Consider the following 26,709-nt stretch of genomic DNA (forward strand, 5'->3'; position numbering starts at 1 on the left):
CTAAAGTTTGCTCCCCATAAAACAAGTCCCTATATAGCTCTGTAGACGGAAATATAAAAAAGTTATGGCTAGATTAGATTTTTTTCCAAAGCTTTTTTTTTTTTTTTTTTTTTTTTTTTTTAGTATTAGGCTAGTTTCACACTTGCGGCAGGACGGATCCGACAGGCTGTTCACCATGTCGGATCCGTCCTGCGGCTATTTCGCCGTGCCCGCGGACCGCCGCTCCGTCCCCATTGACTATAATGGGGACAGGGGCGGAGCTCCGGCTGTGCACGGAGAAAGCCGCCGGACTAAAAAGCCTGACATGCAGTAATTTTAGTCCGGCGGCCTTTCTCCGTGCACCGCCGTGCTGCGCCAGAGCTCTGCCCCCGTCCCCATTATAGTCAATGGGGACGGAGCGGCGGTCCGGCGGCACGGTGAAATAGCCGCAGGACGGATCCGACATGGTGAACAGCCTGTCGGATCCGTCCTGCCGCAAGTGTGAAAGTACCCTTAAAATGAAATAAAAACTATACAAATCTGGTATAGCTGTAATCGTATTGACCCGCAGAATAAGGACGTCATGCAATTTTTTGCGCACTGTGAACTCAGTAATATTAAAACGCCAAAAAGCTTGGTGGAATTATTGGAATGTGCGGAGGAAAAAGCAAAAATTAAAATGGGCTTCATTTTGAAGGGGTTAAATGTAACGTCTGTTGCCTGCCCATGCACTGCCTACTTTTTTGTAAATGTGGCAAGGGAGTTTGAAAACAGGGAAAAGTGGCAAATTTTGTTGCCAAAATTTGCCACTTATGCACGCCATAGGACAATTATACATTCCTCTTTGTATTTTAATCCAAGATCTCTGCTTGCCTCCTCTAATGCATTGTAGCAACCTGTCAGCTGGATCTGATCTATTTCCATTCAATGACAGCAAGCAGAGAGCTTGGATCTAAGGAGGAGTATAACACAAAGCCTTGTAGCTCCACCTTAGAACTGCGTGTTCAGTCGCCATATGAGTTCTAAATGTCACAAATTCCTCGCTTTTCTGCACAGAGCCGCCTGGAGATGACCGACTCGCGGCTGCGACAGGAGGAGGAGACCAGCAACGAACTAGAGAACGCTCTGATCCGATTGGAGGAGGAACAGCAGAGGTAGGAGGGGGGTCCCGCGGCTGCCAATCAAATATTCACCTTGTTCTTTTGTATAGAAAACGGAAGGAAGTTCTAAGCTGACACATATAGGGAGGCTGATAACAGGGAGCAGTAGTCTGCAGTTTTTTGGGATTTCATCACTTTATCGTTGCCTCCTCCACGCACAGGAGCGCCAGCCTCACCCAGGTGAACGTCATGCTGAGAGAGCAACTGGACCAGGCCAACTCTGCTAACCAGGCGCTGAGCGAGGACCTGCGCAAGCTGACGGCCGACTGGACCAGAGCCCGCGACGAGCTGGAGCAGAAAGAGAGCGAGTGGCGGCGCGAGGAGGAGGTGAGGGCGGTGCACACCCTGAGCTAAACCTCCACCAACTTTCCAGTCTCCTAGGATTCCATCTCATCTTTTATTTTGTCACCTCCCTACAGTCCTTTAACACGTACTTCAGCACCGAGCACAGCCGCCTGTTGTCTCTGTGGAGACAGGTGGTCGGCTTCAGGAGACATTTCAGCGAGATGAAGACGATGACGGAGAGGTGGGTGCCCGGCGGGATGGCGGTGTCTGAAGAGGAAACCTTTTCATACATAATCACGTGTGACCCCCTTCTCTGTGCAGGGACCTCTCGGTGATGCAGAAGGAGCTGTCGCAGTCCTGCCGCTCGCTGCACGCCTCCTGCCTGAACGTCAGCAGCTCCCTCCGCCTGGCCGAGAACAGCGGCGTGGTGGCGGTGGAGAGACAGGCGCTGCAGCTCGCCCAACTGGACGAGCAGCTGAAAGACAAAGTGCGAGAAATGATCCAGTTACAAGCCGCGTACGATGGCGAGAAAGCAGAGCTCAGCGCCAGGTAAGTGATGGGCACAGAGGTACTCAGCGCTGCGTTACTGACCCTTGCCTCAGCGCCAGTCGTGGTACTGGTTCTCTGTCTGATGCCAGTCTCCATTTACATCACAGGGCGGCAGAGCTAAGTAAGACTCTTGAGCTTCTGCAGAGCGAGAACATGGACAAGGAGCTGCAGATCAGACGGCTGCAAGAACAGGTGAGCAGAGAAGGATAGGCAAGAAGGGGTTAAATCGGAGATCCACTTTTGAACGCTACCGATAGATTTACAATTGATGTCAGAGTTTAGCAACGGTGTGAATCCTTATGGCTACGGCAGGCATTCCGGTAATGGCATCCATTGGGTTTCTGGCATACATGCCTAAGCTACATCAAGTTTTATACACCAATCGCATCCAAAGCTACATTTAGATGCTTCCTTAGCCTACATGATCCCACATTTCACTGCTGGTTCAGTATCTGGGGTGCCATGATGTCCATACTGCTACTGCCCCATTGTCCTCCATTCATTGCCCCATCCAGTGTGGTGATAGAGAGCCGTGAGACTTATTTGTGATCGGTCCTACCAGGATTCTCATCTGAGATTATTCGGAGGTTCTAGTGGTGTAAGAAGCAGTGGAGAGGAGCAGGTGGGCATGTTATGTGACAGCGTGGTGGCTTAGTAGTGAGCACTGGGGTCCTAGGTTTAAATCTGACCAAGGGCAACATCTGCATGGAGTTTGTATGTTCTCCTCGTGTTTATGTGGGTTTTCTCCGGTTTCCTCCCACACTCCAAAGACATACTGATAGGGAATTTAGATTGTAAGCTCTGCTGGGGACAGTGAGTGATCAACGTCTGTATTGATTTGGTTCTTGCAGGAGAAGAATCAGATGGAGGAGCGGGTGACGCTGGTAGGAGAAGAGGTGGAAGCTCTGAAGTCTGAGAGAGAGATTCTCCAGGAAACCCTCCGGGAGCTCACACAGGTATCTGGTTACCTGTGATATACACTTATTATTAAATCATTATAATATCCCCTATAATTGCATCTTCCACAGGGGCCATTAGTACAAGCCTTGAGAACTTGTATCATACACTTATTCTTTCAGGACCACATTTTGGTCCATGTTTTTTTCTTCTGTTTGTATCCGCTGCTGTGTACTTACCCCATGCAGACTGAATATTCGGCCATGTCATCACAGCTTCACTGCGGGTTCTTTCTGATATTTCAGTTTTGTCTTTGTGCCGTCTCCTCCAGGCAGTCCTGAGCTGATGCAGACAGCGGTCTTCAGCTTTCCACCAGTGATAGGACATTCGAGCTTCCAGACAGTGAGGGTCCGGGGCTCAGCCTCAGAGGCCTCTCCAGCAGCCTGCGTACATCTTCTCCTATCCGCCGCCCCTCTCCACATCGCAGTGCCTCCCCTAGACGTAGCCTGTCTCCAGCTTTCCGTGACTCTGCACTCTCAGCCGTGCAATCTGCTCTCCAGAGGAGACAGCTACAGGTCCAGGTATGTTGTCTCCGTTTGCATCTCTTTCTTCTTAAAAGGTTTTTCCGAAACTTTTATACTAATGACCTATCCTCAGGATAGGTAATCAGTATCTGATCTGCGAGGGTCCAGCACCCCGAACCCCTGCCAATAAGCTGTTTGAGAAGGCACCGGCGCTCATGTCAGGCATTGCAGCCTTATTGCAACTCAGACTAGGTCAGTGATGTCACAAATGAATGGGGCCGAGCTGTGATACCAAGCACAGCCGCTATACATTGTACTGCACTGTGGTTGGTGAGCTGCGAGACCCCCACCGATCAGATACTGATGACCTAGAGGACAGGTTATCAATTAAAAAGTCTTGGAAAACCCCTTTAATGGGAAAATGTAAAAACTGTAAGTAATGGCGTTGTGTTCTGTGTGTATGGCACTGCAGTTCTGGGTATAAACAGTGCCCTCTGCTCGCACATTGATATGCTTCTGCTGCAGATTTTGTGTTGCACCCTCTTACCGCAAAACCCTCTTACTAGGTCCCAGTTTTTATCATTATCCTGAGTAAGTCCTGGGAGTTTTGCTGTAACACTGGTTGAATTGATTGCAGGAGCTGCGGGGGCGGCTGGAAGCCGGACAAGAGACGGTGGGCACTCTACGCAAACAACTGAGCGACAGCGAGAACGATCGCTGGGTTCTGGAGCAGAAAATAAGTAAATTGCAGCAAGATCTAGACACGTCCTCTATGACCAAAGACGATGCGGAGCTGACCATCACTAGACTTCGCGGAAGCTTAGAGCAGCTGAACAGGTGCAGACAGACACTGAGAGCAATGCAGAAAACATACAATGCGCTGTAGGTCTGTCACTTATGTGGACACATACGTTCTCTCTTTTGCTACAGCGAGCGTGCTGTCCTGGAGCGCAATGTCCAGAATCTGCAGGAACAGCTGGAGGCTCAGCGCCAAGAGGCTGAAAAACTTCAGGTGGTGAACAGCGACCTTCAGCGTCAGAGGGACATCTTACAGGAGGAGAAGGATGACGCCTGCCAGGATCGCGACAGAATCCAGCGAGAGGTGGAGAGAGGGTGAGCAGAGGATGGGCTGAGGGCGGACTTGCCCTTCAGACATCATGGACTAGGGGTCCACACAAAGTAGAGACCCCAGAGGAGACATCTGACAATTTGAGCTCTGAGGGAAGAGCATGTTGTCCAGTAGGACTGAATGGGGATGTGATGTGCAAGCATGGTGGCTAGGATTCTAGCTTCAAATCTTAGCAAGGACAACATCTGCTTACCGATAGGGAATTTACATGGTAAAGGTCCCTGCAGACAGATGGTGGTCCCGGACATTAGGGGTGAGAGTTGACACTGTAATCCTGATTTTTCAGACACAAGATCCAGGAGCAGCTGGAGGTGAAACTTTCTGCTCTCAGGAAGGAGCTGGTTGTGGTGAAAGAATCTCTACATCAATCCAGCCTGGAGAAGGAAGTGTTGGAAGCAGAGAAGACGGACATATCCCATGCGCTCTCCAAGGTGAGATCCGGCACAATGTACACGATCTCTCACAGGAGAGATCTAGAGACGTGAGAATGATCTCATAAATGATCCAGCTGGGAGTCCATGCACATAAAGATGAATTATTGTATAATCAGGGTAGACCGTGCTCTGTTGGCCACACTCCGGCCCTTGTACCTACGCTGATACGTTGCAGCAAGCCCAGCAGCTGGGTGAATGGGACTTGGTTAGATAATTGGTTTTCAGTCTCCAAAAAGTTCCCATTCACTGACAGAACTCGAGAATGGGGCCTTTTCTTGCCCCAGCATCAATGAAGAGGTTCCCACCCATGCACGGCTCTCTCCTTTCACTTCTATGAGATTGCTGAAAATAGTCAAGCTTAGCATTTTTTAGAACTTGCATAGAAGTGAATGGTTTGAGCTGTGCGTACATGACTTCCTCTCCATTCTTGGCCACACAAGCAACAGCGATAGTCTTAAGGCAGGAGCGGGTCCTAGAGGTGAACATGCAATAAATGTCCTAAGACGCACCTACCTCACTCACCATTCTGCACCTCTTCACTTATATTGAGCAGTAACCTGACCCAGTACTGTAGACACTGAAAAGTATGTACCCCCCCTAACCATCCAGGCATGAAATAAACCGAGCAGAGCTTGAGCTGTCGCTGAATAGACAGAGGACAGAAGAAGCTTCACTTAGAGACGCATTATCTAAGATGAGTGCATTGAACGAGAGTCTGGCCCAGGACAAGATGGAGCTCAACAGAGTCATCGCTCAGGTACATGTCCTTGCTGGGGGATATATGGGGTCCGAAGGAGGGAGAAGCCTCAGAGAGGAGCAGGAGGCTGCAGGGCAATGGAGCTCTACTTACTCTATTCCTTTTGCAGCTGGAGCAGGAGCGGTCCTCCTTGCAGGGACAGAAGCATGAAGTAGAGCAGGAAAAGACCTCCATCAGGGATGAACTGGTTCGTTTGGAGCAGGAAAAGCTGGAGCTGGACACGGAACGCTTTGGGCTGGATAACTCCCTGCAGGCCATGGAGCTGAGCAAAGAGAAACTACTTCTGGAGCTACAATCACTGCGTAAAGAGAAGGGACATCTACAAGAACAGCTGGGGCAGGTAAGAGCAAGGCTACATACAGAGTGAGAGAGGCCATGGAAGATACCGGGTTGGGGTGGAGTACGTGGGGTAGAAGGACGGGACAGGTAAGTGTATGTTGAGTAGCAAAGAATTGTGGGAAGGCTTAGTACCTTAATTTCATAATTTCCCTACTAGGTAACCCGTCAGAGGAACGGCCTGAGCGAGGACCTGCTGCAGAGCCGCAAGGAGGTAGAGCAGCAAAGCGAGAGTCTACTGCGTGCCTCCAGAGAGAAAGAGATGCTAATGAAAGACAAAGGCAGCCTAGTGGTACAGCTCACTGCGTCCGAGAGAGAGAACCGGGCGCAGTCAGAAGAGATTGCCGCACTCAGGTATTCAAGGCTCCATAGCTTCATTACATAACTGTTTACATAAAAGATGAGCAGAGTCCTGCTTCTGGGTCTATGTCCTGCCCCATAATTACACTTTACAATCATACTGAACTCGTACCCAATGCCTAGATGCCAGCATGGCTGTTTCACAGGCTTGTGTCTGGGTGCCATTATACTGTCTGTCCTGAGGTTTATCGGCCAGTAGGGGGCAGCATCTGTGTGATGCTGGGCTGGCTGCACGTAGCTAAGCAGCAAACTAAACACACAGGTGGTAACGCAAGCCACTCTGGGACTGACAGAGACAAACCTTGGAGCCCCATGGGAGAGGCCGGCTGTTACGAGGGACGCAGATCCCAATCGCTGTCTGTCTCCACAGGTCAGAGAAAGAGGCGCTGGAGACGGCACTGTTTGATGTCCAGCAGCAACTAGTCCAAACGACTAACCGCAAAGAGCAGCTGGAGGGAGAAAACCAGAATCTACGGCTGGCAAAGGAGGCATTGCAAGGTAGAGACCCGTCACTGTGCATGACTAGAGCTACCATATAGAGTCCAGTCCACAGCAGTCCCTGCACAGGGCGAGCCTGGGTCTGAGCATCAGGCGTGGCGGTGCATGTGGCCACTAAGAGGACTCTGTATGTAGCTCAGCTAGAATTAACTCCTTCCCTTATGAGAGAATGGAAAATACCTGAACCCATAGACGGCTATCTCCGGTGCTGATAACGGCTTATGTCTGGTCCTCAGCGGAGACCAGCTCTGTAAGGAGGCAGATGGAGGCCGAGCTCGCTAAACTTGAGCGAGACAAGGAGTCTCTGAATCAGCAACTGATCCATGTGGAGGAAGAAGCACAAATCACCCTGAAGAGCAAGCAGAAGGATCACGAAGAAGATATGGAGAGGCTTCTGCAGGAGAAGGTGGGTAACCAAAATACTCGCCAGCAGTCAGTGTGGAACTACAGGCCCCAGCAAGTTGTGTAATCTATTGTTATGGGGCTTAAAGGGGTATTCTGGTTCTAACATGTTATCCCCTATCCACAAGAAATGTGATAAGTATTAGATCCCATACCCCGAAACTAAAGGAACGGCGGGTCACACGTTCGCCATGCCACTTCATCACTCTCTGTGGGACTTTTGGAATAAGTGCTGTACTCTGCCATCTCCAGCAGTCCCATAGCAAATGAATGGAGCATCACGGCGCATGTGTGGCGCCGCCAAGTCTTTAAATTTGGGGCACAGGGCCCCCATTCTTGTGATGGGTAGTGGTCCCTCACTGGTGCAATAGTCATGCCCTGTCCTGTGGATAGGGTAGACCTTGCTACAGCCCCCAATACCCATTAATGAATAAGAATGACTGAAGTGTCCTGTGGTACAGGAGGACGTCCGTCTGGAACTGCAGTCAGAGAAAGAGGAGTTACTCCGCCGGCTGACGCAGGAGCGGGAGGAGCTGTTGGCACGATACGAGATGGAGCGGGAGGAGCTGAGTGAAGAGATCGCGACTCTGCAGCAGGAGCGAGATGACAGCTTGTTACAGGCAGAGAGCGAGAAGCAGCAGGTGAGGACGAGAGCGTCGGACCTCCTGATATAGTGATCATCTAGAGCAGGGGGGCCCGGCCTTTTCCTTTTCAAGAGCCACATTGTCATATTGGTCCATTCCCAAGGGCCACAATACAATTTGAAGGGCTATTACCATCTGAGACATTTATGGCATATTGAAGTATGTGCCATAAATGTCCTAGGAGACAGGGGTCACTTTTTAACCATATTGCCATTACAGAGAGTAGGAGACCATTCATGCATGTGGCACTCACCATTGTAAATCTTGGGTTTTATGGTAACAGACTAGCATTACACAATTCTGATAAACTGTAATGGGAGCCATTTGCATGGAGGGCCACCACTGTACGTCATATACTCCTTTCTGGAGTGCTGCACAGGGTCGGGGGATGCACAGAGGACCCATGGATGGCTGCATTAGTCCTTGCCCGTCCCTACTGCTAAGCTGTGTGCCATTCCTCTCTGACATGGACGCTATGGTACATGTATGCGTCCACACGTGTCCAGATGATTGGGGTCCGCACAGGATGGCGTCGCAGGCCACATGGGTTGTGCACCCCTGGGCTAGAATAATAATGTCACATAAATACCCCGTCATCTCTTCTGCTTACATCTCAGGCTTTATCACTGAAGGAATCAGAAAAAGCATCTCTAAGTGAGAAGCTGAGCAACGCTCACCATACATTGGCCTCCCTCAACCTGGAGCTGGAGAGACACAAGCGGGAGAACCAGACTAGGCAAGAGCAGGACCGGGTGAGTCTGAGGGGGGGAAACTGCTGGTAATGAGGGGCCGACAGGAGACGTCATCCCATCATCTCTGAACTAGTGAAGACCACAGCACACCAGAGATTACTGATGGACCCTGATAGATGGTGGAGTGCTGATCAGCAGAGGTGACACTGTATGTGAACCACTGTGTCCCTCACCTACCTTTTATAAGATGAGAGGTTGGGATGATTGGAAGAGGATATCAAGGGCACTGGTCACAGGTGAATCATGATATTGGGGTGCAGCTTTGGTGGTGGTGACCCAAATCCTTGACTGCATGCTCCTTTCTCCACAGAACACCATCATCTCTCTGAACTCTGAGCTCAAGAGTCTCCGGGTGCAGTATGAAGAATCACTGGCGTCTCATGAGCGAGAGCTGAAGGGTCTCCACGAGCAAATCCGAGAACTCGGAAAGCAAAGAGAGTCAGCGCTGCGGGAGGTGAGGGATCACAAGACGGAAGCATCCGCCGTGATAAACGTATAATGTCATGGGAAATTTATCAAGAGTAGCATGTGGAACTCCCATCCTGATATCCACTGCGGTACCACAGGGTGTGTTTAATTTATGGCGTTGTTATAACTTAGGTGCACCCTCCAGCAGCCTGTGCACCAAAACGGATATCTATGGCAGCTCCTCTTTTCAGTCTTCATGCACGCTAGAAAACTGGCTTAAAGGAAGATATAAAACACTAAAAAGTCTCCAATACGTTGCCTGTCAGTTGTGCGCTGCAAGTCCTATAGTGAAATTGGTAAAGTTCACACGGCAAGTCTTTATAGGTATCGGACCGCGCTGCTCAGAATTCTCCGGAGGTGTTCCTCTTTAGTTCGGAGCCATATGCACCTTCAGATATAGGGACACATCGGTCCACACAAGACGCCCTTTAATCGTTGAGCAACTCTGCGGATTAGCAAAGGGGTCGCACAAATAGTGAAGCACCATCAGCCAAGGACAGTAATAAAAAGGTTTATTATACTCACAAACATAGATGAGTTTAAAACATATGAAAGAAGTATATCCTCTTGTTCATGCCCGACCCGGGTTTCGTTTGACGCTTCGTCAGGGGCGAACACGCTCTCTCATTCCGGGCGATCCCACCCCCCCTTTGCGCCATTTCACATCACCAACAATACAAATCCACATATTTAAAACAGTGGGTTCTCAATCTTAATACATCAAAAATGCAGCCCAATCTGGCTCGCAGAATTTATTAATGTATCTCTCTATTTCCCTCCATTACTATCCATTCACAAAAGCTACACACCTCATTCACTATTCAGCTATTAGGTCACCGTCACATGTTCTCCCCCATCCAATGGGAAGTTACAACCGTCATGACTACTACAACCTCCCCGCGGCTTTCCTTTACAGTCAATTCATATTGTGTGAATTGGTGTCTCTCTAAATAAGTCTCAACTCTCTCTCGACGTAGCATCTTCCACTTGTCAATCCATCTCGCATACCCCCCGAATATATTAAATAATGATATGAAGGTTCCATTATAACCAATTACACCCTCTATTTAGGTATTGCCACATATTCAGACACTCAGTAGTGCAGACCGCATCCCTCGCCTTCATTATCGGATTGTCTTCAATATAATTACAGTTCACATCAAGCAGGGAGATGTTTACTTAGTAAACAGTATACATATTGGAATCCCGTATCCATATAAATGTATGTTATTCCTCTATTAGGCCTCTTTCACACTTGCGTTGTCCGGATCCGGCGTGTACTCCACTTGCCGGAATTACACGCCGGATCCGGAAAACCGCAAGTGTACTGAAAGCATTTGAAGACGGAGCCGTCTTCAAAATGCGTTCAGTGTTACTATGGCACCCAGGACGCTATTAAAGTCCTGGTTGCCATAGTAGGAGCGGGGGAGCGGTATACTTACAGTCCGCGCGGCTCCCGGGGCGCTCCAGAGTGATGTCGTTTCCATGCGATCACGTCATCCATGTGCGTGGGGCGCCCTGACGTCACTCTGGAGCGCCCCGGGAGCCGCACGGACGGTAAGTATGCTGCTCCCCCGCTACACTTTACCATGGCTGCCAGGACTTTAGCGTCCCGGCAGCCATGGTAACCATTCAGAAAAAGGTAAAAATTTGGATCCGGCAATGCGCCGAAACGACGTTTAGCTTAAGGCCGGATCCGGATCAATGCCTTTCAATGGGCATTAATTCCGGATCCGGCCTTGCGGCAAGTCTTCAGGATTTTTGGCCGGAGCAAAAAGCGCAGCATGCTGCGGTATTTTCTCCGGCCAAAAAAACGTTCCGTTCCGGAACTGAAGACATCCTGATGCATCCTGAACGGATTTCTCTCCATTCAGAATGCATGGGGATAATCCTGATCAGGATTCTTCCGGCATAGAGCCCCGACGACGGAACTCTATGCCGGATCCGGACAACGCAAGTGTGAAGGAGCCCTTTGCCTGTAATGAGTCTCATGTGTTAGTTTCACCTTTTAAGTTGCATTACTGAAATAATTGAACTTTGCACAATATTCAAATTTTTTTAGTTTTCACCTGTATATCTCTCTTAGGCCGTGAAACGCGGATATGAGCGGTCCGTGGTATCCCGGCCTGGCATCCTGCTGACAGCAGGAGCGCACGGCGTCATTGGTTGCTATGACGCCGTGTGCTTCATGCCGCCGCTGCACTACAGTAATACACTGGTATGATCTATACGAGTGTATTACTGTACTGCAGCGGCGGCACGAAGCGCACAGCTTCATAGCAACCAATGACGCCGTGCGCTCCTGCTGTCAGCAGGATGCCAGGCCGGGATACCACGGACCGCTCACGTCTGCATTCGGCCTTATTAGAATAAATTGTTTGTAGACTTCTCTTTTTGTTTTCTTTGGTTCTATTTTTACACGGGAGGCAAAAGCCGCACCGTGTGAAGCGGCTTCCTTTCTTTGTATCACCTCCAGCAATATAGCTTCCGCACCAGGTGGTTTCGTATGCTCAGGGCTTTCTTAAATGTTATTAAAGGATGATCAGGGATCACTTTTCCTAAAATTGGGTTGTTTTTTTAAAACTGCCCAATTTTTCGTTAAGGCATTTTTCATGATTCCAGCATTCTTATTGTACTGCGTAAGGAAGGTAAAGTGAAAATCTGTTTCCTTCTTTCCCTTCATGTTCTTTTCATTTTTCACATCAATATCTTTGCTACATCTAATTAATTCATCTTCACAGTAACAGTTTTCTTTAAACCGTTCATGGATAAGGCTACGTTCACACTGGCGTTTCTGGGTCCGCTTGTGAGATCCGTTTCAGGGATCTCACAAGCAGGCCCAAACCGGATCAGTTCAGCCCCAATGCATTCTGAATGGATAAGGATCCGTTCATAATGCATCAACTTGTCTGCGTTTGGCGTCCATTATGTTTTTTAGACGGTCACTAAAACGCAGCTTGCAGCGTTTGGTGACTGCCTGACTATGCGGAGCCAAACGGATCCGTCCTGACTTACAATGTAAGTCAATGGGGACGGATCCGTTTTCACTGACACAATATGGTGCAATTGAAAACGGATCCGTCCCCCCATTGACTTTCAATGTAAGTCAAGACGGATCCGTTTTGAACTTAGACTTTTTTTTTTTTATGAATAATGCAAACGGATCCGTTATTAACGGATACAAGCGTTTGCATTATTCGTGCTGATCCGTCTGTGCAGATACAAGACGGATCCGCACCAAACGCCGAGTGTGAAAGTAGCCTAAGTTGACTTTGTTCCTCATATACCTCTCTATCAGTGCAATTACGATAAATTATTTTAAATTGTCCTTTTGGTATGTTTTTGAGCCAGGGACCATAATGGCAGCTGGTAAGCATTCACATCTGTCTCCTTAAATAATGTTTTTGTTTTAAAGACCTTCTCCTCTATATAGTAAAGGAAGATAAATGTGCTGACCATGGCAGGCATAGAAAACATTGCGACTTTTTAACACCAGAAAAATGGCGTATGGAGAATAGTGTTTAATTTCTAACCATTTTCAAGATCTCACTGAGGGTTTGTTACAATGTATTAGTATGGAATCCACTAAGGGGCTGAACATAGGCACAGATCTCTCCCATGTCTTGGGAGGTACTAGGTTTTCAGCCACTGTCATGAAGAATAACAGCAAGCAGAGATCTTGGAAATGGTAAGGCAATTAAAATCAAAGTTGCAGAAGGTGATAAGGTGATCAATTTAAGGTGATAAGTCCTTTAAAGTTCTCATCATGTAGTGTTGTAGTTAATGTGGAGAGTAACTACCTAGCGCCCTCTCTGGTCACTTTAGGTAGAGGAGCTGAAGACTCAGCTGTGTGTCGTTGAGGACGCCAGAGACGCGGTGCGGCGGGAACTCATCGAAGCTCATCGACGTGTGCGGGAGAGCCACGAGGCAATGGAGGTTCACAAGAAGGAAGTCCTGGACTTGCGGCGATCTCTCAGTGATGAGTCTAAAGAGAAGGAAGCCGTGCAGAGATCTAACGAGGAGCTACGCGGAGCAGTGCGCCGGGCCGAGAGTGAGCGCATCAGGTACCCATCCCTGCCAGCATCCGTGCTGAGGAAATCGACGCCGTCCCTCAGAACACTTACTGGAATTTACTTCACTGTCACCTGACGACAGTGCAAGTGGAGCAATGATCAAACGCCACGTCTCCCCTCATATACCACATCTCCCATCATATACCACATCTCCCATCATATACCACATCTCCCATCATATACCACATCTCCCATCATATACCACATCTCCCATCATATACCACATCTCCCATCATATACCTCTCCCATCATACGTTACATCTCCTATCATACACCTCTCTCATCATATGTCACATCTATCATATACCTCTCCAATTATAAACCACATCTCCTAGCATAGACATCTCCATCATACATCACATCAGTCATACACCTCTCCCATCATACGTCACATCTATCATACACCTCTCCCATCATACACCACATTTCCTATCACATGCCACGTCTCTCATCATACCCCACATCTCCCGTCATATACCACATCTCCTATCATACACCTCTCTCGTCATATGCCACATCTCCTATCATACACCTCTCTCATCATACGTCACATCTATCATACACCTCTCTCATCATATGTCACATCTATCATACACCTCTCTCATCATATGTCACATCTATCATACACCTCTCTCATCATATGTCACATCTATCATACACCTCTCTCATCATATGTCACATCTATCATACACCTCTCTCATCATATGTCACATCTATCATACACCTCTCTCATCATATGTCACATCTATCATACACCTCTCTCATCATATGTCACATCTATCATACACCTCTCTCATCATATGTCACATCTATCATACACCTCTCTCATCATATGTCACATCTATCATACACCTCTCCAATTATAAACCACATCTCCTAGCATAGACATCTCCATCATACATCACATCAGTCATACACCTCTCCCATCATACACCACATTTCCTATCATATGCCACGTCTCTCATCATACCCCACATCTCCCGTCATATACCACATCTCCTATCATACACCTCTCCCATCATACGTCACATCTATCATACACATCTATCATACACCACATCTCCTATCATACACCTCTCCCATTATACATCACATCTCCTATCATACACCTCTCTCATCATATGTCACATCTATGATATACCTCTCCAATTATAAACCACATCTCCTAGCATAGACATCTCCATCATACATCACATCAGTCATACCCCACATCTCCTGTCATATACCACATCTCCTATCATACACCTCTCCCATCATACATCTCCCATCATACATCACATCTATCATACACCTCTCTCATCATACACCACTATATGCCACGTCTCCCTTCATACACATCTCCTACCATAGAAGACTGTATATGCCTCTTCATACACCAAATTGGAGCTTTTGTTGGATCGGGGGGATCTTTGTCTGTGCAGGGGGATGATGTGCAGCAGTCTTGTTCCAGGGCTGCTCACCAGTTTTTCCTTTCTACACCGACAGCTTGAAGCGTGCTAATGAGGAGAAGGAGCAGAGACTTTCAGTGCTAGAAGAGTCTCGAGTGGCTTCGGAGAAGGAGACAGCAGATCTGCGCAGCAACCTGAGAGAGGTGGAGCGGTCACGGCTGGAGGCACGGAGGGAACTGCAGGATCTCCGCAGACAGGTGAGCAGGACAGGGGTGAGGATAAGGGGAGGCACAGTGTAGTCCCTGATACGACAGACCTCATTGTATTATTTTTGGCCTGTGCAGAACTACATACCCCACCATTATCTACCAGTTATCCAGGATTTCAGGATGATTGGTCTTTGCTCCATTTTGTATTTCTCACCTCTTGTTTTCCAGCTGAAGCTCCTGGATGATGAGGGTGTAAAGCGCAGCCGAGATCTGGCCGAGGTGCAGGCACGTCTTTCTCTTTGTGAACAGCGAGAAGAAGAGACGCGCAGAGACAGCTTCTCCCTGAAACAGAAGCTTGTGGAGACAGAGAGCGGCCGCGAAGCTGCCAGGAAAGAGGTGAGCGTGTGTTCAAAAGCTGTGTGATGAAAAGGGTCCGTGGTCCAGGTTCCTAACATGTCACCCCCCCCTGCAGCTCAGTGCCCTCCAGAGGAAGTTGTCTGAGGTCGAGAGTGACTTCAACCTCCGTGAGAAGGAGCTTCAGGGCAACCTGGAGGAAGCGCGAGGTAATGAGAAGAAGCTGCTGGATAATACCCGCAACCTGGAGATCAAGCTACTCGCATCACAGGAGGAGGCGGCGCAACTTGGTCTGAAACTGAGCGCCAGTGAGGGCCGTGTGCACGGACTGGAGGCTGAACTGTCCCGGCTCGAGGGGCAGAAGAGGGAGCTGGAGTTTAAACTCAGCAGCTTACACTCTGCTCTGAGGAGGACACTGGGAATCGGCCGCGCCGGACGTACACCAAGCCCAGCTGTACGAGGGCGCAGTGGCTCCCCCAAGAGGACGTTTTCACCACTGAAAGGTACAGCTAAGCATACAAGTCAATTGGAGAATCGATTACACGGCAGGATTCCTCCCTACATCACTGTCTGTCTTTTGCTCACCTAGGATATGACAACACTTACACGACCACCACTGACGGACGCGGCAGCCCCATCCCTCGTACAGGAAGTCCAGAGCGCAGTAAGACCCCAGAAAGGGCGACGTCCCCAACACGAGGGGAGCAGCTCACTGCAGACATTGACCCTGAGGTGATTCGAGCCGCTCTGCGTGATTTCCTTCAGGAACTGAGAGACACTCAGAGAGAAAGGGTAAGAAGTGGAGTAAGGTGGTCTTTGGTGGTCACCATGTGTTTTAACCTGTACATCATGGATTGCCGTATGTTAAGGCCCCATTCGATACAGGTATGTCGGAGGCATAGTAGCTATGCCCAGGTTTTTGACAGCAGGAGACTTGCTGTAACAGCCAGATCAGTTAAACCTCCAGTCCCTGCCGTTTAACCTCTTAGATGCTGCAGTCAATACTGACCATGGCATCTGTGAAGCCTGACAGAGTAAGGGGCTCCCTCTCTGTGCTCATCAACCTCTTGCAATGTGATCGCAGGATGCCTATGCAGTACCCTGACAACCCCCCCCCAGTTTGCCCACAGGTCTGCCATAGGTATAACCCATGCAGGTAGGTTGCCTTACACAGACAGTCTATAATGCTCTGGAATACTAAGTATAAATAAACCTATTTTTGATGGGGGAAAAAAATTTGACTGCTTAAAAATAGTAAAAAAAAACAACAATGCACATAGGACACAGCCACAAAGTTAATATATGAATTATACCACACAGCGCATGGTATAAATGAAACAAAAAATTCTGCCATGAGGCAATGATGAATTTGCCTTTTCCCCTGTTCCCCCCCCTAAAAAAAAAAAAGTATAAAAATTATGTAATACATTATATGCATGCCAAAATGGTATCAATAAAAACTTCCATACACCCAGTAACATGACTACTTCAGTGGAAAACTGAAAAAAAAAGGTATGGCACTGGGAATGTGGTGCCCTAAAAATACCTCTGTGTGTTTGGTATCCTTACATTTGTCCCAGCCTGTAGTATACAGTACATGTAACTTATTATTCTTACCACACGCTGTACAGTGGGAAGAAAATGCCCCAAAAAAAAAAAAAATTGGCAGAATTCCAATTATTATTATTATTTTTTTTTTTTGCATCCCTTCTCCTGCCATGGAAAAACACACCTAATCCCGCAAACGACAAGCCCTCATACAGATATATCTGCAGAACAAAATGAGAAAGTTATGGCTCTTATAATGCAACACAGAGAAGATAGAAAAAAAAAAACGGCTTGGGCCGTAAGAGGCTGGTCTTCTGTTCTGGTGACGTGGTCGGTCCCTATTGTCATGTCTACCTTATGCGTGAACTGCACCAATGGTCGACCTGTACAGCGGCGCCTAAGGGGTTAAACAAGAGGCTATGCCTGTCATCACACGCTCACTCTGGACCTGTAGCTCTGAAGGTGTAGATGGATGCTAGTTGCTGACCCGACATAGGGGACCCGTCTATGTAATGTGACTGGCAGCACTATACGGCCTCTGATGGCCTCAGACTCCTGGGGCCCGTGCTATTAACCAGATGATACGTCACCCGCGTCCTAACGTTCCCAGTTATTCCCCGTCATCTAATTCCGGATTCAAATCTACGGTAGTAATATCCTTTCTCTTCCTTATTGTAAGGACGATCTGCGCACTCAGGTGGGAGCCACATCACGGCAGCTGGTAGAGATGGAGGCTGAGAAGGACGGAGCAACCACTCGGATTCAACAGCTGCAGAAAGTGCTGTCAGAGATCGAGGAAGGTGAGGAGACTTGGGGTGCAGGGTTGTCGGGGTGAGAGGTGTCAGCAGTTCAATGTGAAGGAGAATGGTAATGTGCATCATTGCCTGAAAGGCGCTGCTGTGGGCAGGTTACCTCCTCCTCCTATCTTACGCATTTCTCTATACCTTTTAAAGGGAAGCGCGCCACTGATGGGAAGCTCAGTAACGTGCAGACCACACTCATCCTGCAGGAGGAAACGCTGCGTCGCTGCGAGAGGGAGCGCAAGATAGCGCTGGAGAAAGCTGCCAGCCTGGAACGTAGTCTGCAGGCAGCAGAGACCGAGCATCGGGCAGCCCAGGTATCATCTATAGGGGGATATATATATATATATATATATATACATATACAGGAGCTTATCAAGAGGCCATATGTAATACAGGAGAATGCTCATTACATTTTGGAGGCTAATTGTGAGATATTCAGTGTCTTCGTACACAGATGCATTAGGGCCGATCTGTCGCCATGATTCTGGACTATTATCTGCAGTCATACATGATGAGTACTGCACATAAGGAGTCAATGTACAGATAATTGAATTTCTTAAAAATTCATTTCGGGTCCAATTCGCTGAATTTTGCAAAACATTTGATTCAGGTCTAAATTGATTCTACACGAATCAGAGAGAGAGAGAGAGAGAGAGAGAGACTCCGGACTAGAAACATGCAAATCTGTCCTACTTAGGGTACTTTCACACTTGTGTTAAAGTTTTCCGGTATTGAGTTCCGTCAGTTCAGTCACTCTTACGGTATTTGGCTGGAGAAAATACCGCAGCATGCTGCTGTATTTTCTCCAGCCAAAATTCCGGAACACTTGCAGGAATGCCGGATCCGGTATTAAGTGTTCTCGAAAACCAGACTTGTTTCCTGATATGCTCAGACCTTTAAAAATGAGAAAAAAATAAATACTGGATTCGTTTTTCTGGATGACACCGGAGAGACGGATCCGGTGTTTCAATGCATTTGTCAGCCGGATCCGGAAACAAATGCTACCCGTTTGCATACGGATTTCTGGATCCGGCAGGCAGTTCCGGTCACGGAACTGCCTGCCGGAATCCAACAACGCAAGTGTGAAAGTACCCTTAGGGCTGTTTCACACGAGCGTGTGAGCATGATCCTCCGTTCTGGACACTGCTCGTCTTGCAGGAGCGCACGGCTTTATACTGATTTATAATGCTATGTGCCTATTGTGTGAAAGAGCCCTAAAGGATGGAATGCTAAATGTCTCCATTTAACGCTCCTCTGGCAAAGAGATATGCAAATCTGTTGTCCTTCCAAAAGGAAGGAAAATTAAATACTTCCACAGATCGCTCCTCTGGAAAAGGAAACATGCAATACTGTCCTTCTTTCAAGAGGAAAAGAAAACTGAGTGTCTCATACCAGCAAACAGCTCTTTTTTATTAGAGATTAGCAGAGAGGATAAGCTTAGCTGCCTGAGAGGCCTTGGTTGGGGGAGGGGGGGGGGGTGTAACATTTCTCCTTATGGAAAGCGTGAATAGTATTGTAGGCTAGACAATGCTCCTCTGGGTTTCTGGAAAAATAAATGGAAATTCTAGCATCTTAAATCTTATTGTATCAGAGGCTTAGCCTTCTTTTCATTTTGGAAGGAAAGCTAATTTTCATACCTTTTTGGGTTTTGGAGAAAGACATTCAAATAAGCTTTACTTTACAAAAGAAATGAACAGTAAGTCCAGACGCACACAAGCGAGTTCAATGCGGTAAACTCAGAGCGTGCGTCAGTGTGAGGTCCCTTTCTGACCTCCCCTTCTCTGACAGGATCACACAGCATTAGGGTCCATTCACACGTCCGTTTTTTCTTTCCTGATCTGTTCCGTTTTTTCAGGAACAGATCAGGACCAGATCTGGACCCATTCATCTTCAATGGGTCCTGGAAAAAATCGGACAGCACAATGTGTGCTGTCAGTTTCCGTTGTTCCGTTCCGCATGTCCGTTTAAATATAAAACATGTCCTATTCTTGTCCTGAAAAATCGGATCCTGGTACAATACAAAGTCAATGGATCCGCAAAAAACGGATGACATTCGGATGTCATTCCGTATGTCATCCGTTTTTTGCGGATTCCGTTCCTGGAAACACATAACAAATTATTATTTTTATTTTTTTTTTCAAATTTTTTTCAAAGAAATCCAAACAACTTTATTTGATTATTGAAATGTATACATGTTCCCGTTTTTTGCGGATCCGCAAAAAACGGATGACATACGGAAACATTTTCAGGAACAACGGATCCGCAAAAAACGGACCGTTTTTCAGGATGAAAAAAAAACAGGACGTGTGAATGGACCCTTAGTATGATGATTTATAATGCTGTGTTGTCGGGGATAAAAAGCAAATGCTTTATATTAAAAAAAAATATAGGATCAAAGGAAAAATTTCAAATCCTCGAGGTGGACATATAAAACATCTCAAAAAGAGATTGTTGTTAATTTAATTATGTTGTGCACTCAGTAAATAAGGTACAAGCGTCTATGCAAAAATATAAATGATTTATTATACAATCATTTTAAATACAATCAAAGATTAATCAATGTGAAATTCAATAATCTGCAATGATACACAGTGATATGCAGTACCCAAAATTCGCCAGTAGATGGCACCAACACAAATACCAGCGTGTACACGGTACCTCTCAGACAGAAGAATATAATACAATCCGTCTCGACCATAATTTTTAGATATAAAAACGTAATAATGTTAACCCTAAGTTCACACCTGAGCGTTTTACAGCGCGTTCAAACGCGCTGTAAAACGCTCAACACATGAAAACCAATGCTTCCCTATGGGAATGGTTCTCACCTGGGCGTTTTACAGCGCGTACGATCGCGCTGTAAAACGCCCGACGCATAATCAAGTACTTGAGCTTCTTTGGGGCGTTTTGACGCGCGTTTGTGGCCATAGGACACTGCAGTCAATCACACAAACGCGCGTCAAACGCGCGTTTACTATTACAAAAAACGCGCATTAAAACGCGCATTTGAGAAACGCTCAGGTGTGAAAGCAGGGTAAAGGCTAGATACGAACCCTTGCTCTGCACAAACCATGACAAATCTCGGATAATCGGGTAGGATGGTCACACAACTTATAAATGATCAAGCCTGGTATTGACTATGGAATTAAATTATTCCAATCGGAGAGTTACCTCTGAAATCAATATTTAGGTCTTTTATTCAGTAATATGCATCTTTACTGAATAGTGACAATATTGATGTAGCACTTTTAACAACTATACATCTGCCAACAGCAGGGAGTTTGAAAAATATCAGGTTGATTCATTTATATCAATACTACACAAAATAAGTTATACATTACCGAGAATGCAGATGATGTGCAGAGACTAAGTGATGTCAGCTCTAAGGTACGAGCTGATCATTAGGATATTTCTCCTGGGTTTTCTTTGTTTCTTTGTGTTTTCCTGGTTCCCCCTTGTCTTTTTCCGGTTGCTCTTTTTGTTTCCATTCTGTTTGTCTCCCTCATGTGTGTGTGGTTTATGATCAGAAACTTATCAGTTAGACACACCTCCTAACTTGGAGTTTTCCAATCATTGTCGGCTAGGCGTGTACATATGATAAGGACTGTGATGTTGTATTACCCAAAATGCACTTCTGCTTTTGGTGTAATACAACATCACATCTCATTTACCCCTAGGTGACACTATTACCTAAGCTATTAGTATCATTCTATTAAGGGTTAAATATCCAAGTATGACTTTCTCACATTCTTTACACATGACCTCTGGAACCTAAATCAAATCTAGAGGGATTAATTCTGACACTTCTACCAATTAAGCACAGACTTTTAGGCACCATTTGAACTTTTCCCATACTCTCAGACTTATGTACCGATGAATAATATAATGAACACTGTACTTTCACAGATATCTGCGCCTCCTCTGCTACTCCAATGGGTAATTGATGGTTAGTTAAAATAACACATCTTTACAGATACTTATTAACAAAGTCCATACTTAAACTGTTTTCATCATATAATAGGAATATATGCGTTCCTATTGAGAAATATATATGATGTCCTTCATAATATTCAACAATATAAAACAATACATATGTATGTCTTATTGATTTTCTTATACAAAACTAAGGTTGATTATACGTATAGGGGTGGGCGATATGGCCTAAAATCTATATTGCAATATCATTTTAAGCATGTGCGATATGCGATATATATCGCGATATATTGTTTTCTATATTGGGGGGGGGGGGGTTTAAACTTTTTTTATTTTTTACTTTTTATTTAATAACTATTAGCCCCCTTAAGGGCTAGAACCCTTGTCATATTCACCCTAATAGAGCTCTATTAGGGTGACTATGACTTTACACTCTCCCTGCTGACCTGTGCTTTGTGCACACAACAGCAGGGAGCTGACCATGGCAGCCAGCCTCTGATCAGCCCCCTAGCCTCTCATGTGCCCCCTAGCCTCTCATGTGTCCCCTAGCCTCTCATGTGTCCCCCAGCCTCTCATGTGTCCCCCAGCCTCTCATGTGTCCCCCAGCCTCTCATGTGTCCCCCAGCCTCTCATGTGTCCCCCAGCCTTATATGGGCCCTCCAGCCTCTGATCAGCCCCCCAGTCTCTGATGTGCCCCCCAGTCTCTGATCAGCCTCTCATGTGCCCCCCAGCCTCTCCCTCTTATCAGCCCCCTCTGGTAACTCAAACCCACCTCCCCTCCTTCCCCAGTATTAATCATTGGTGGCAGTGCTCCCCCCCCCTCCCTCCCCAGTATTGATCATTGGTGGCCCCCCCCCCCCCCCCCCCCCCCCTACATCATTGGTGGCAGCAGCAGTTCCGATCGGAGTCCCAGCAGTGTAATGCTGGGGCTCCGATCGTTTACCATGGCAGCCAGGATGCTACTGAAGTCCTGGCTTCCATGGTATGTCAGTAAGCAGCATTATACTCACGTGCGCCGTGACCGCCGGGCGCTCCTTCTTCTGTCTGTGTGGCGCATTGCTAATGCTTATAGCATTAGCAATGCGCCGCACAGACCTATGAGAAGAAGGAGCGCTCGGCGGCCACGGCGCACGTGAGCTATAAGCATTAGCAATGCGCCGCACAGACAGAAAAAGTAGCGGCCACGGCGCACGTGAGTATAATGCTGCTCACTGACATACCATGGCAGCCAGGACTTCAGTAGCGTCCTGGCTGCCATGGTAACCGATCTGAGCCCCAGCATTACACTGCTGGGACTCCGATCGGAACTGCTGCTCCGTGGTCATATCGCAGTCCGGCGATATAGGCGATATGCACAAAATCCATCTCGTGTCACAAATTTATATCACATATCGCCTATACCACCCACCCCTAACATATACATCACAGATTTTCTGCTTCATTAATAAATACCAAACTGTAGAGGTAATTAACACCAGCTACTTCTAGAGAATATCCTTATCTAAGTCATAAATCCATAAGGAGACAAGCATGCCTCTTCTCAAACTGGTACATTTATGAGAAGAAATCTCATGAACAGTGACCTTTCCATGAACTTCTTCTCTCGGCCATCTTTAAAATGCATACAAAATGGTAAATATAACACACATGGTCTATTATATACCAAATCCTCTATAATTAGGATAATTTTACATAATGTTATATACACTTGGGAAAAAGCACAACAGTGTAACCCTTAGGCTGGTTTCACACGGGCGTTGCGGAAAAAGGTGCGGGTGTGTTGCGGGAACATGCGCGATACTGAATTGCACTGACCTCATTCTGTCAGTGTAATACAATAGATTCCAGGACTCCTTGGGTCACACAACATTATAAATCAGTATAATGCTGTGCGATACTGTCAGAACGGGACCTCACACTGACGCACGCTGCGAGTGTATTGCATTGAGCTCGCTCGTGTGTGTCTGGCCTAAGCCTGTCTCTCTCATCTTCTAGGACTAGAATTGATTCCTACCTTAATAGAATTTTCTTAAAAGTTCGGCAAATCGGTGAAAAAACTAATTTCAAGAAATTTACTCTTCTCTAGTTTGCATCTCGCTCTCTCTCTGTCACTCTGTCACCCAAAATTTTAAAACAAATCAGGACAAAGTCTGAATCGGTTCGCTCATCTTTAGTCCAGACGGCCATTTTCTTATTTTTCTACAATATCCTTTGTGTCAGCACTCAACGCTCCATTGAAATACACAGTTGTGCTAATATAGTGGAGAGGACTCCTGTGCGCATGCACAGCGGTGCAGACAATACATTTCATGGCAGCTTTAAACCCTGACAGCGAGGAAACGGGGGGCAGCTCATGTAATTACAGCAGAAAATAATCCAAGATCATGGCGACAGATTCCCTTAAGTACTAAGGACGACCAATACGGAAACCTTTCTTCTCTTGTCATACAGTCTGAATGCAGTCTTAAAGGGAATGTCCACATATATTCATCATCCAGCCTAGTGGAATTTTAATGCAGATGGGGGCTATATAGAGGAGCCCCCCCCTAGTGGAGACTGTTTCCACACAGCCATTGTCCATCGCTGTTGGAGTTTGTAATTTCAGATAGTTTATAATGTTTTTATTGTATTTGAGCAGCTTATATTTTATTCTAAGCATCTCACGTCCGGACATTATCAGCCCTGTTGCCTTTTTGTTAGACACAACACGCAGGGTATTGGGGATGTCATGGCCGACAGCTGGTTCCAGGCAGAGCAGTTCTATGACGGGTGCAGATGCATTTACCTTTTACTTCTCATTTGTTCATCAGGAGAAGGTCAATAAAATGAAAGCGAATGAAGCAAAACTTGAGAGCGACAAGCGACGTTTGAAGGAAGTGCTCGACGCTGCCGAGAATCGCAACACTAAACTGGAGCTGTCCCGCAGAGGACTGGAAGGCGAGCTGCAGAGGGTCAGGCTGGTGCTGGCTGATCGAGAGGCTGAGATACAAGATATGCAGCAGCGGACAGAAGGGCTGCAGAGACAGGTCATCAGTGCAGATGTAGCAGACTTCACTGTTTGCATGCGTTATAACCTGTATTCCATAGGAATGCCTGTAACGAGTATTATCATCAGTGCAGAACACCCCCCCCTTCCCCACACACACACTCAGATGTTTGTTACAATCTAAACAATTTTTTCATAACAAACACTCATAGCTCCAGTTACATCCTGTATTATACTCCGGAGCTGCACTCACTATTCTGCTGGTGCAGTCACTGTGTACATACATTACATTACTTATCCTGTACAGATCCTGAGTTACATCCTGTATTATACTCCAGAGCTGCACTCACTATTCTACTGGTGCAGTCACTGTGTACATACATTACATTACTTATCCTGTACTGATCCTGAGTTATATCCTGTATTATACTCCAGAGCTGCACTCACTATTCTGCTGGTGGAGTATGTACACAGTGACTCCACCAGCAGAATAGTGAGTGCAGCTCTGGAGTATAATACAGGATGTAACTCGGGATCAGTACAGGATAAGTAATGTAATGTATGTACACAGTGACTGCACCAGCAGAATAGTGAGTGCAGCTCTGGAGTATAATACAGGATGTAACTCAGGATCAGTACAGAATAAGTAATGTAATGTATGTACACAGTGAATGCACTAGCAGAATAGTGAGTGCAGCTCTGGAGTATAATACAGGATGTAACTCAGGATCGGTACAGTATAAGTAATGTAATGTATGTACAGTGACTGCACCAGCAGAATAGTGAGTGCAGCTCTTGAGTATAATACAGGCTGTAACTCGGGATCAGTAGAGGATAAGTAATGTAATGTATGTACACAGTGACATTACATTACTTATCCTCTACTGATCCTGAGTTACATGCTGTATTATACTCCAGAGCTGCACTCACTATTCTGCTGGTGCAGTCACTGTGTACATACATTACATTACTTATCCTCTACTGATCCTGAGTTACATGCTGTATTATACTCCAGAGCTGCACTCACTATTCTGCTGGTGCAGTCACTGTGTACCTACATTAAATTACTTATCCTCTACTAATACTGCATTACAGCCTTTATTTTCAGCCTAAAATCCTGCAGGATATTTCTCCTGTAAACCACCTTATTACTGAATTGCATGCGCTGACTGGCTGTGTAGTAGCGCCTCTCCACAGTATAGTGCGGTACTACATGTTCTGTCAGGGTGTGCTCTTCCTTTCCATTTGATTTTCTGGTACAGTGTATAATGGCCAGGACCCCGAAGAAAGGGATTTACCAGTTCCAGTTTTTACCTTGTATAGTGGCTGTGCTTGGTACTGCAGCCCAGTCCCATTCACTTGAATGTGACTGGGATGCACATAGGCTATGTGACCGATGAATGTGATGGCACTGCACTCCCCGGAGCGTCATGGCTTCTTCAAACAGCCGATCAGTGGCAGAGTTGGGAGTCGGACCCCCAGCAAACTGATATTGATAACCTATCCTGAGGATAGACGATCAATATCAGAATCCTGGAAAACCCCTTTAAGTTGTAATGCTCATCCCGGGAGTAATCCTATAACTTCAGAGAACGCTGTATACATTTCTATTAAATCTTTTTCGGATTATTTGGGTGCTCTCCTATTTACAACCCTCTTCTTGCTCTCCCCAGCTTTCAGACAGTGAGGGGAAGGTGGGTGCGCTGCAGCTGTGTGTGGACCGCCTGAACACCACCCTGGGTAAGGTCCAGGACAGCGAGAACTCATTGAAGGAGAAAGTCCAGAGCTTGTCCAGCGCCCTCTCCGAGAGCAACTCCAGCACCAGCTCCTCGCAAGAGAAGATGGGACAACTGCAGAAGATGTTGACCACCAGCGAGCACGAAAGACGCATCCTGCAGGTCAGACCTGTTGAACCCTGCAGAGCATTGCGCCTCTGAACACAACACAACAGACCTGTGCTAAGGTCTCTGACATTTCTTCCTCCACCAGGAGCGTTTGGAGGTGGCACGGCTCGCCGTGGCAGATGGGAAGAAGCAGAACGCGGGATTAATTGAGCAGATCCAGGAGCTGAGGGATGAAGTGGCAGAGGGAGAACTTCGGCGCATGGAGCTGGAAGGACAAGTCAGACAACTGCAGGAGGTCAGTTACAATTGATGCCTCTTATAAAGGTCCATTCCTGGTGCTGCCCCATATAGTATTTTGTACATGGGCCCCCTTTTTCTCTTCACCCATGACAGCACC

At 46.9% G+C, this 26,709-nt stretch overlaps 1 protein-coding gene across 1 annotated transcript in view; it reads left to right on the forward strand.

The window, feature by feature from the left end:
- The window catches only part of CROCC (ciliary rootlet coiled-coil, rootletin), a 45,116-nt gene that overhangs the window by 13,047 nt on the left and 5,360 nt on the right, over positions 1 to 26,709 (forward strand). The window contains 28 exon segments of the mRNA XM_044282507.1: positions 1,036 to 1,133; positions 1,301 to 1,466; positions 1,559 to 1,665; positions 1,746 to 1,973; positions 2,081 to 2,165; positions 2,825 to 2,936; positions 3,213 to 3,451; positions 4,032 to 4,231; positions 4,325 to 4,507; positions 4,810 to 4,971; positions 5,567 to 5,714; positions 5,824 to 6,054; positions 6,211 to 6,404; positions 6,781 to 6,908; positions 7,145 to 7,314; positions 7,772 to 7,951; positions 8,572 to 8,706; positions 9,017 to 9,160; positions 13,000 to 13,238; positions 14,733 to 14,892; positions 15,073 to 15,240; positions 15,317 to 15,701; positions 15,788 to 15,990; positions 17,426 to 17,546; positions 17,700 to 17,863; positions 24,293 to 24,508; positions 26,142 to 26,366; positions 26,458 to 26,607. Of these exon segments, the coding sequence (XP_044138442.1) occupies positions 1,036 to 1,133; positions 1,301 to 1,466; positions 1,559 to 1,665; positions 1,746 to 1,973; positions 2,081 to 2,165; positions 2,825 to 2,936; positions 3,213 to 3,451; positions 4,032 to 4,231; positions 4,325 to 4,507; positions 4,810 to 4,971; positions 5,567 to 5,714; positions 5,824 to 6,054; positions 6,211 to 6,404; positions 6,781 to 6,908; positions 7,145 to 7,314; positions 7,772 to 7,951; positions 8,572 to 8,706; positions 9,017 to 9,160; positions 13,000 to 13,238; positions 14,733 to 14,892; positions 15,073 to 15,240; positions 15,317 to 15,701; positions 15,788 to 15,990; positions 17,426 to 17,546; positions 17,700 to 17,863; positions 24,293 to 24,508; positions 26,142 to 26,366; positions 26,458 to 26,607 (4,941 nt within the window).

Source organism: Bufo gargarizans, chromosome 2, assembly GCF_014858855.1.
Source record: "Bufo gargarizans isolate SCDJY-AF-19 chromosome 2, ASM1485885v1, whole genome shotgun sequence".
Lineage (NCBI taxonomy): Eukaryota > Metazoa > Chordata > Amphibia > Anura > Bufonidae > Bufo > Bufo gargarizans.